The sequence below is a fragment of the Myotis myotis genome, unplaced genomic scaffold (assembly GCF_014108235.1).
Source record: "Myotis myotis isolate mMyoMyo1 unplaced genomic scaffold, mMyoMyo1.p scaffold_m19_p_3, whole genome shotgun sequence".
NCBI lineage: Eukaryota > Metazoa > Chordata > Mammalia > Chiroptera > Vespertilionidae > Myotis > Myotis myotis.
Genome location: NW_023416335.1, coordinates 182,078,037 through 182,090,202, shown reverse-complemented (window position 1 = coordinate 182,090,202; position 12,166 = coordinate 182,078,037). Strand labels below are relative to the sequence as shown.

Genomic DNA, 12,166 nt, shown 5'->3' with positions numbered 1-12,166 from the left:
TGTTGACAAGAGTAGAAGAAGTTGTCGAAAGCAATCTCAGTTTCCAAATCACTTTAAAGTAAACTTCAAGAAAGTAAAAATACATTTGATCAAAGGCAGGAACTGCTCTATTTTCCTTGCGAACTCTCGAAGTGGCCAGCACAATGTTAAGTATATGGTGGTTATACAATAAACACTTAAGAGAGAGTGAAATCAAAGAGCTCCTGTATTCCTGATTCTGGAACTTGTCACTAGGGCAACATACAAATTTTAACCTCTCAGATTTTATTATGCTCCATTAAAGATTACAGGAAACCAAAAGACTTTTCTAGATTTTTTTTCATCATTTAATTAAACTATACATAGCTCACCCTCTCTCCAATTTCAGTTTGGTCTCCAAATGGTAGTAAGTCAATATCTGGCTGAAGAGAACAGGCATCTGTGACGGCTTTATACCTTTAGGAGAAATGATGTTGAATTTTTAGAACACTATTAATATGCTGCCCAGAAACTAAGTCCCAAGTTCAATATCTTGGAAGCTGAAATGGGCCATTTATTGAGCATGTGGGTACATTAGCCTCTCTCTACTATAAGTATGTGGATATAGAGATAAATAGGTGTTGGTTCTCACTCTTACAAAGCTAGTAAGTGGAGAACAAGACTGATACAGAAACATATAATAAAAATGTACCTTGTTAGGTGCTCCTGGAATACATAGGAGGAAATGACTCACCATTATGAGAAGTTAGTGACATCTTTGCAGAGGAAGCAAGGTGTAAATAATATCCAGCAAGATGAGTCATAATTTGTCAAGATATGAGAGAAAGGAAGCTTAAAAAACTGTACAAAGATGAATGAGTTTACGGTGCATATGACAGACAACAGGAGGCTCACGAGGACTAAATCATAGGTTTTGGGTGGGTGTCTGTGCTTAGTAATCATACATGCTGAAGGAAGAGCAAACGGAAGATGAAGATTGACAGTATTCAAATTTATCTAAGGCTGGGACTAGAGCTCGAATGGATTGGAAGTATAGGGAAGCACAGAGTTTGAAAGTGTTGGAAAAAATACCAGTGGTTTCATTTTCTCAATCATCTAGTCTTAAAATGTTCAAGTCATTCTTGATTCTTCCCCCTTCTTCTCCCTGTTCATATCTGACCATTCTTTTTCTAGAATGATTTTCTGTCAACCACCACTTTTCTAGTCACCCCCAGATGTAGGCAACAAATACTACATGCTTGGGTAATTATTCTAACAATCATCTAAATGTTTCATTGCTCTTAATTCAGATTCATCCCACGTATCTGTCATTACACTGCCAGATTAATATCACATTCACCTTATTATTTCCCTTTCTAAAACGTGCTGTGCCTCCTTAGAATGCACACAATTACATCCAATTGTATTTCAGGGCTTACCACTACCTTGTCTCAGCCTTCCTTTACAATCTAGTTTCCCACTGTCATTATTCCCTAATTCCTTTCTGTCTGGTCCGTTCCCAGGCCCCAAACAGACCCCATGCCATTTAGGTTCTTCCTCCCACCTATCTATTTCCTCTCCCCGCCCCCTTCCTCATGCTTCTCCCCTGACCTAATTCTCCTTAACTTTCAAGACCCAGCTTTGGGGTCTTAAGACACCCTTGTGAGAGTGGCTTAAGGAAAAGGTCATAGCTTTGAACACTCCAGTGATATTAAAAGATCCCACAGTCTCCCTCTTCTTTCCAAAGTCAACATTCTTTCTGTTGCTCAGTTGGGTTTTTCCTTTTGCTTACCAATAACCTCACCACCACCACCACCCCTCCCCACCGCACATACATACACACTGCATTTTCGGCTGTTTAATTCTGGTGTACAAATTGTTCTCGGTAAATGTACATAATGGCCTGAAACTTCCAATGAGACTTCTCTTAAAAGAGTTGAATCAAAAGATCTGGCGATGCCAAGCCAGTGTGGCTCAGTGGTTGAGGCCACAGTTTGATTCCTGGGTTGCAGGCTCAATCTCCAGAGTGGGGAGTGCAGGAGGCAGCCAATCAATGATTCTCTGTCATCATTGATGTTTCTATCTCTCTCTCCCTTCCTCTCTAAAATGAATAAAATAAAAATAAATAAATAAATAAATAAATAAATAATACCTGGTGATGCGGTTGGAAGGAGGTCAAGCAGAGAGGAAAGGAACTCCCTGTGCAAAGATTCCAGACACCGTGGACCAAATATAAGGGTTCGAAATAGTTGCTCATTTTAGTTCTAGATTTTATACATTCAAAATTACCTCTGTTTGTTGAAAGGACTTCCAAAGGTAATATTTTCTTCTACTGTTGCATTTAATAACCAAGGCTTTTGAGCTGCATAAGCCACAGAATATCTGCTCCTACTGGAAAATGGAAAAGAAAAACAATACAACAAAATCACGCAAGGCTGCTATACTGTATGTGTATTTTAGTGTAAGCAAGTGAAATAAAGGCCAATAAAATATCGCAAAAACAGAAATGGAAAACTCCTAAAAGAGAACATTTTAATAACCACCAACTTTATTAATGAATAGTTAAAGATTCCACTTGAATTCAAGGGACTAGATTTTTATCAAAATGTCACACAATGTGTGAAATTTGATTTTGTAATGAAAAAAAAGTGTTTTAAAGTAGAAATTATTAATTAAAAATTTATTTTTTAAAATGAATATAGTTTTTAAAATAAAGATAAATAACAGTTCACTTTCTCACAGCCACAGATATTTTAATTTGTATTAAAAGCACTTTACATAACTATACATTTTATATGTAGACCTTAAAATGTGAATTGATACTATAATTATAGTGTGTGTTTGTGGCTTAATCACATTAACACATTTAAGGCAATAGATAATACATATTTCAAAGCAAAGAATACTATCTTAAGGAGTCCATTTCAATATTGAAATACATATTTCAATACATACTGAAATAGTGTATTTTTTAAAAATGATAACCCTCTCATTTTTAAAAATGATAACCCTTTTTTTTGGCTTGCATATTCTACCAGATCTATATCTCAGAATTTAATTTGCAATAATTAGGAAAATGCATGTGAGTTGAAGGTAAAGAAGATGATGGGATTGGGGCAGGGAAGGGGTCACTCGTCCACAGTTAGTTCATGATCTGTAAGTACTAATAAAGAAATTAAGGTTAAAAGAGAGTAAGGTTAAGAAAAAGAGTAGTTAGATATGCTCAGGGATTATCCGGAAACATTATGTCTAGGAGTTTAGAAGACATAATATACATATGCTAAAGGTCTTTTAGATAACCATATATGCAGTAAAACAGTGGTTCCCAACTACTGACATGTCTGCTTCCCCTTCCCTCAAGTCTTCTAAGTGATTTTTTTCTTTTTGAAATACCTGAAGCACTTGGCTCTCTATCTCTAGCTTATTCACAGATTTCAACACTGTTTAACTCATAAACAATATACATATTAATTCTTGAATTTTTACTGAATGTAGTGGGTGACATTGGTTAATAAAGTTATATAGGTTTCAGATGTACAATTCTATAATACATCATCTGTATAGTGCATTGTGTGTTCATCGTCTAAAGTCAAGTCTCCTTCCGTGACAATTTATCACTCCCCCTTTACTCTATTCTACTCTCCCCATCCCTCTTTGCCATTTTATGAAATCCCAAACCCAGTTTGCTAAGAACAGAGAGTTTCAGCCAAAGTTGAGACATATGTGACTCACTGAAGGAAAACAGTGGACACAATGGACCATTTTGGCAAATTAATTCTTTCAGCAGCCTGCAAATGTTGGGAACCACTGCTATTGGAAATATTCCAGCGCATTTTAATAAATAACTTTATACATCACCAGAATGAACAAAATGAATAGGAGCAAGAGATTATCAAGTAAAGTCCGAGGAAAGAAGTTATTCTTATTAAATGGAGATTAAAATAGAAATAATACCTTCTGGTTGCTTCAAAAGAAGGTTCAGATTCATTTACACTGCAAGTATGGCAAACAATGTTCATTAATTATGAAATATAAATACAGAATGACTGTCTGCACATATCAAGTAAGAGATCAAATAAACATTGGACACATAAAATAGTTACATTTCCCAAATGGTTTTTTATATTAGTTTCAAAGACAAATAAGATAAATAATATTTTTAATGTCTTAATTGGTTAGAAAATAATTACTTACTTAGCTTCCAAAAGATGGATACCATTGTTCTTTTCATACAAAATTTGGATTCATACAATGACCTGGGTTCTAGCCCCAATTCTGCTCCAACTAGTTGTATAAATTTAGGTAATTTCTCTAGAATAGTTTTCTAGTCTGCATAAGAATTCAATATCTCCGAGGCTTCCTCATCTTTAAAATTTCAAATTTAATCTATTTAAATTCCTAATTAGTTACCCTAAGGCCACCAATCTGGGGAAGAGTATTACATACATAGTATGTGCACTTGAGAACTACCTGCAGTTCAGAGTTACTGGAGCACAATGGTGAAGGTGGGTAGAGTGGCAGGATATGAGTTTAAAAAGTTAATTGGGAACCAGGTCATGAAAGATCCTGATGTAGTATGCAAAGGTCTTTAGAATATTACTTTTTTATATAATAAAATAAATTATAACACATAAATAATCCGATTTGCATCTCAAAAAGGTAAATCTTGCAATGGTGTGAAGAAAGGTGACGGAGTTATATTAGAGTGAGTAGTTCACATAAATGGTAACTACTTAAACTAGGAATATTAAAACACACATAGAAATGTCAAGGACAGACATAAGAAAAGTGATTGGTTGCATTTTGCAGGCAACAGAGAGAGAGAAAAGAATTTAGGTTGAATCTTTGAGTTCTGTCTTGGGCGTCCACCAACTGATTTCAGGGGTGGGGACACCCCCCTACCAAGGTACAGGAGAAGCAGGTTTTGGAGATATGAGATATGTGAGCTTGCTTTGGATGTGTTGAATTTGCAGCTTCTATAAGGCTTTTTATAGCTGCTGTTCAGTCTTCAAAAGAAAGATCTTGGTCAGAAATGATATGTTATTAGTATTTTCAAAGTAGCTGAAGTCAAGAAAATAATTTAAGGGCTAAGAAATGAAGAGGATCCTACAGTAGACTGCAGAAAAACTGAAGAATCAGAATGTTTTTCCCATCTTTCATCTACATTTCTATTGCAGATCCTGGTTTTTTGACACATTAATCTTGGCTTATCCTTAAAATGTAAGTTCAAGTATCATTCATTTATTCATCCTCCTATTATTTTTTCTCATAAAACCATGCACATATTTTTCTTGGCCTTCATAAAAATCGAACCAAATAATTAATTATGGAAGTATTTTCTTATTTCCTCAGGGCCTTTGCTGGCAAACAGTAAACTTTATGAAAATAGGGACTGGCTTCCCTTGTTCAGTTATTTACCTCCAACAACTAATACAGTGATTTGCATGTTATAGTTGTGCCATACATATTTTTAATAAACGAATAAATGAAAGTGTCATGGAAATCAAGACACCAGTTGGTTTCAAGGAGTGATCAATGGTGAATAGTTTCAAAAGCTTTGGAGAAGTTAGGTAGGACTGAGAACAAAGCACTTAGGCAGGCCTTGGTGAGAACTTTTCAGCCAGACTGCAATGCACGGAGTAAAAGGAAAGTGAGAAAGTTAAGTATGGGCAGATTCCTCTCTTAAAAAGAGAAATGCCCATTATTTGAGAGATCAGCAAGACCTTTTTTTTTTTTTTTTTTTTTAAAGAGCATAATGAAATAGCAAGAAATTAAAGACATATAAGAAAGAAGGGTTAATTTATGTAGTAGTGTCCTGAATTAGACAAGACAGCATATAGTGGATCTTCATTTCTGAAGACTTCTCCTTGCAGGATTTATGTATATTTTCCTTTAAGTGTAAAAGTTAAATATCATATACTAGTTTCAGAGGAAGAAAGAAAAGGTAGATATATATCCGTTTGCTGGTAGTCATCTCACAAAAACAAATAAAAATTACCCTGTTCTTTCACTAACATTTTCCAGGAATAATGACATAGTCCTTAACTTCTAGAGATCACCTGCTCTAACTCTTTCTCATAGCACATGTTTAATCAAATTCAGTTGTGGGAGGTTATTTTTATATCATCCAAAATAGAGTTAGCTATTAATTCCAACATCAGTTCATATTTGATTACATGAAAATCACTGGGTACACATCCAGACTCATCTTCCACCATTCAGTGTGGTAGTTACCATCACTGAAGGCAACAAGAGAAAGCAAAGAGGTCAGATGGAAAATCCTCTTCTGAAAAAATGGCATACGATTTCACTTCTGCACGCAGAATTTGTGTGTATTTTTCTTCAGGAGTATAAGTTAAACCTGGTGTTCTAGCCACTTCCAAGTATCATGGTTGATACCTTATGAAATGGAAATAGTGACTTTTACAAGCCTAAAACAGAAATAGTATTTGGAAGAAGGAGAGCTAGATGTGGACACAACAATGCTATGTTCTCTCTGATCCAGAAAAGCTGACACCATGTTTCATCATTCCCTCATGCCAGGTCAAGTCACATCCAAAGGAGTAACTCCTCAATTCAGGAGTCTTAGAATAATTGATCCATGATGACAAAGCTGATTAATGGAGACATAAGAAGGTGGAACATCAGGACAGATGGGGTCTGATAATAGGCTGGCTGATGGCATGGCGAGTGGAAAGGGAAAAGAAAGGGAAAGCAGAGATAAATGATGGTTCCACTTCACATGATTACCACCACTGTTATACATTCTGGACTCCCTCACGGGAACCATCCATCAGTTAAAGCTTGAGTTCTAGCTCCTACGACACAGGTAGGAAACCATTGTTTATCATGACATTTAGGAAAGGACAACTGGCAGGCAGAATATTTGCTCTGAAACAAGCAAAGAGCACACCTCGATACAGGAGTAAGAACCCAGGCATTCTGACAGTCACTTCTTCCTCTCTTTCACCTTTCTCTTCTGGGCCTACAAGATGTCAGACTAGGTCAAAGGTAGCAATTTCCAAGGAAACATCTACAGATGTCTTTGCTGTGTACCAGGTTCTAGCCACGTAGGCATGTCCTGCATGAGCAGCAGTACCTTCTTTCCTGCCCAAAGTAAATATTTAGCTCTGCAAGAGGGCAGAGTACTTTATTGCTCATTGCTCATGCCGTTCTATGAGGACACATTTAATTCATACAACCAGAGATACAAGCAATGATGCAACCATGACAGCAATGCACTGGGAGCCTTACCATAGCATTTAGTTTATTGTTTTGCTTTTTTTTATTTTTTAAGCTTTAAAAAATATCAAAAATCTAGTCTTCTGTAATAAAGTACTTCTTTTATCATTTGCACATCATCAGCCTATCAGTATTGATAATTTCTAAATCAGCCTTGTTTTCATAACATTTATATGCCTTTCCTTATTGGACAAGTCACAATAGCTTTTTTTCTGAAATGAAGAGTAATTACAAATAACTCTTTTAAAAAAGGTCAGTATTCTCTAAATATTCCTGATTAAAAATATGTTTTATCAGCTATTAAAGATACCGTGGAGGAAAATTAAGTACTTTTTGTAATGAAAGAAAAATGGACTAGTGTTAGCTTATCCAAACTTTTAAAGGTTTAGTTTCTAAGTTGTGTGTGTATCTGAGCCAACACAAACATGTTTTAAAGAAAATGTTTGTCCTTCTGCCATTAAGAGATGGGATTACTGTCTATTAAGTATTCATAAAAAAGATGACTTTTAAATTATGGAAATTATATAATTACTTAGAATTATCTTAAATCCTTTCTTACACCTTCACCATATGGGCTCTTTCTCTAAGATATAACCTTTTATTAGCTTTTTAAATTAGAATCCATGGGAGAGATTTCTTTCCCCCAAAAATCTTAACCTCTATTGATGTATGTTTCTATTTTTTATTTCCCTCTTTGCCTAGCTTTCATGAAACTCAAAGTGGAATTTGTGGCCCATATTTTATAATGGACTCTGGTGCATGCATTTCTAACTATTAATTTCTCAGATTTTTATTTAAGCCTTATTTTCCTTTTGATACCTTTATCTCTTTTTTAATATTTATTAGACTATGTAATTTTAAATATAATAATTCACAACCTTTATGAAATGAGATAGGATATCTTACTTAGGAATGCAAAAAATAAATAATTGGGTTGTGTAAAATACTTTCCTGATTCCCATATCATTTATTTATCCATTAAAAAATTGTAATAATTCTTAAAGATGACATTGGGAGTCAATTTGGCCCAAGTAGAGCTGGAATCTTTTTTAACACTGGAGAAGACTAGATAAGGAGAACATCCCAGAGGTATGAAAATAGAATCTCAAGTTTTTTCTGTCACCATCTCTCATTCTTTCTCTCTGTTTTAATGACAGTGAAACAAGGTAAAAACAAAACCCAAGTAAGTTGATCATGACTGTACACATCACACAATATAACTAAATCCAGGAAGACCTGCTTTTCATGCAAGATGGAAGGTGATGGTGTCAGGGCAAGCACTGCCTGGTGCCTGACCTTGGGGATCGACAGGAACTTGTCATGAAGCAAACTCCAGGTAGCCATTATTTACCAAGATCTCTGCTGAATATTCACAAAACTGTTTCATGTACACTATCTGTTAAATGTGCCCAACAGAAATAAAATGTACACTCAACATTTCTCAGCCTTCTTTTGCCAATAATACCAAAAATAGGATTTACGAGTTCTATTGTTTCCAGTTCAAATTTCACATCCAAACATTTCCTTCTCTTAATTGGAGTTTAAAATAGAATCTATTCTTAAAATGCCCTTAAATAGTCTTTACTTATTCTTGAGAGATGTCTGTGTATGTGAACAGCAGACTAAGCCACAATAGAATGCAGAATGATGGGTACAAAATGATATTAAAGAACATCTGTAGGTAGAGAACAAGGTTTCCGGTCTTGGCACATCTGACATTTGGGGCCAAATAATTTCTCTTGTGGGGTGGGAATGGGGGTTGTCCTGTGCATTGTAGGTTGTCTGGCCTCTACTAACTAGATCAGTAGCAGCTTAATTTCCCTTTGTGACAGCCCAAAACATCTCCAGACATTACCTAATGTCCCCAAAGTTACACCTGATTTAGAACTGGTCAACAACCCAATTTCTTAGATAAGCTGTAAGCAAATTGTTCATAACTGCTTATGGGGAGTCTACTAGGTAGATAATACTACAGTTCTGAGGCACTTTATTACTGCCATGTGCTTTGAAGACACCAAGCCAACCATTCAAATATCCAGAAGAAGCACCATGCTATATACTTCCTTTTTCATGCCTTAAAGGGTACCCAACACACTAGTCTGATCTATTTATATCTCTAACTAGGTACTTCTAGTGTCTCATTTAAATTGGGTGTGAAGAGGAGTGACTGATTTCGCAGCCCCTTCTGAAGATTCTGGAAAAGATTACTTCATATTGCTTCTCTGAACATTGAACCATTAAGGCTCTGTTTGCATTTAAGCTTTATACATAATGCAAGTTTTCCATTCCTTCTTTTATTGCACGCTGAATTTTTAAATTATTTCTTTGTTATCCCTTTAATTTTAAAAATCTATCTTTACAATCTCAATCTTACATTTATCTCAGCAACATACTAATTTATACTATTATAAACACTTATAAAATTGCTTTGTAATTCTTAATTTATGACACTTAAAGTTTCCATAAATTTAAATAAACAAACAAATAAATAAATAGCTGTGCTCTGACTCCTAACATGGGACTTCATTGCTTTAATCTCTTCCCTTACAGTGGTTCTCAACCTTCCTAATGCCGCGACCCTTTAATACAGTTCCTCATGTTGTGGTGACCCCCAACCATAAAATTATTTTCATTGCTACTTCATAACTGTAATTTTGCTACTGTTATGAATCGTAATGTAAATATCTGATATGCAGAATGTATTTTCATTGTTCACGACCCATAGGTTGAGAACCACTGCCTTAGGAGATAATCAGATGTGTGACAGAGCAACAGACACTAATTTAAAATGCACATACTTGCTCCAGTGAACTTTTCCTTCCAGTGCCTGCATCTCGCCTAGGATGGCAAGGAGAAGAGAAGACTTCCCACATCCCACTTGGCCCACAATCATGGTTAACTGACCTAGAGAAACGAACAAAGGATAATAACAGAATGAGGTGAAATTCTCTTTGTAAAATCAGACCGAAATACATTTAGAAAAGGTCAACATTTCACAATCAATGGCTCAGTTTTGGTCTCCGGCAATAAGGTATTCTAACAGCTCCTTTCTCTAATACGTAAGTTTTTTGAAAAAGGAAAGAAAAATTAAAAGATATAGGTCTTGATTTATTATTTTTCAAGCTATAAGAATAGGTAACATTGATGAACAGAGAGCATTGAAATCGTTGCCTAAATAATTTAGATTAGTTTTAACTTTATATTTCAATTCATCCAGGAAAAAAAGGCAGTTCTGACTAAAATTGATCACTGGGATGAGTGATTTGGGTTGTTAATAAGATGTCTTCTCCAATTTCTTACATTGATTTGCATGTATAATTGAAAAATCCCAAGCTACTGACCATCAGATGAGGTAAAAAAATATTTCTATTCAACTATTCAGACATTTTAAAGACAAATTATTGTATATTTCAGCCTTGAATGTCTTGAAAACTTTATCAGTCCTCCTTAGGGGTAAAAAAATAATAATTTTCTCATAAACTCTTTCTTTAAATCCTTTCTCAAATGAAATGAGAAATCAACAACCCCACTATTTAAATGGGTCCAATCAGCAAATGAACTGACCACAGTTAATTTGTACAGTAAATAACTTGTCCAAAGATCTACACTCAGTAGTACAAGGCAAGTCTTATCATTTCCAGTTATTCCCACAGTGATACAGTGACTCATGAGCTCCATGGTGAAAATAATGTTTATGAATTTTTAAAATCTTTTTGTTAAGCTCAATTATCCTGGAAACCCATGGTTGTGATAATTAACAATCACAAAAATTAGTAACAAATGATGCTTACCTGTTGGAATTCGAATATTTATATTGGATAATGTAGCTAAGCCACTGCCCCATGAAAAGTACCCATTTGTGACCTAGAAAATAAGAATACAAAAATTAAATTATAAAATTATGTAAATATGTAGTGTTAAAAAATAATTCCAATTAAAATAAATTTTCTTTACAAAGCACTGGCAGACTTTCAATACAAAATAGAACACACAGTGGTGAAATTCTAACGCAGAGTTATTAATATTTAAGAGTTATAAGTGAAAAACAAACAAGAATGGACATTAAAGGAGGCTCTCTGAATTAATGACATTATGAAGAATGCTGAAAATTTGGGATTACTAGGCCATTTTCATGTGAGCAGTCTTAAAAAGCAATCCTCCCAGATATTTTCCAAGTAACACCCTTCATTTTTTTCTCACTACTAGGCAATTCCTAGAATCTTGGTGATGCAAATTAAAGAACAGAAATAACTACAGCCCCAGCTGGTTTGGGTCAGTGGATAGAGCTTCGGCCTGCAGACTGAAGGGTGCCTGGTTCAACTCCAGTCAAGGGCACATGCCCAGTTGTGAGCCTGATCCCAAGTAGGGGCTATGCAGGAGGCAGCTGATCAGTGATTCTCTGTCATCATTGATGTTTCTCTCTCTCTCTCTCCCTCTCCCTTCCACTCTCAAATAATTTGGTTGGAATAATTTGTAGTTCTTTCTTTCTTTTTTTTAAATGTTACCTGAGGAGAAAGGTTTTCTAATAAATGAGTTTCTTGAACTATATGGATTCATTGTTATTCATTGAAATGAACAAAAATAGGTACAGATACAGAGAAGCATTGAACAGACTCAAACTTCAGTGGAAAGACAGGGGGCGGGGGTGTGTGTGGAAGAAATCAATCAAAGGACATGTATGCATGCATATAAGCATAGCCAATGGACACAGACACTAAGGGGTAAGGGCATGTGCTGTGGGAGAGGACTCCGGGGGAGGTCAATGGGGGGAAAAGGAGACATATGTGATACTATACTTAATACTTTAAACAATAATAATAAAAATGAGTAAAGAGGATAGAGGAATAAAGCACAGAAATAAGGCAACATTGCTTGGGGGTTTATGTACAAACCTCAACAACCAGCAAAGATCACAAGACCTTAGAATTATCCAAAGCAATCTATTTCTTTTATTTTTGTTATTATT

At 35.2% G+C, this 12,166-nt stretch overlaps 1 protein-coding gene across 7 annotated transcripts in view; it reads right to left on the bottom strand.

Moving 5' to 3' along the window:
• ABCC9 (ATP binding cassette subfamily C member 9) overlaps positions 1-12,166 on the bottom strand; it is a 114,014-nt gene that overhangs the window by 45,864 nt on the left and 55,984 nt on the right. For 6 of the 7 annotated variants that reach the window (XM_036299899.1, XM_036299902.1, XM_036299900.1 and 3 more), the window contains 5 exons: positions 10,992-11,064; positions 9,999-10,104; positions 3,913-3,951; positions 2,248-2,349; positions 351-435 (listed from right to left, as the gene is read on the bottom strand). In XM_036299899.1, coding sequence (XP_036155792.1) covers positions 351-435; positions 2,248-2,349; positions 3,913-3,951; positions 9,999-10,104; positions 10,992-11,064 — 405 coding nt within the window. The remainder of the gene's footprint in view (positions 1-350; positions 436-2,247; positions 2,350-3,912; positions 3,952-9,998; positions 10,105-10,991; positions 11,065-12,166) is intronic. The other variant, XM_036299903.1, reaches the window with a different exon arrangement.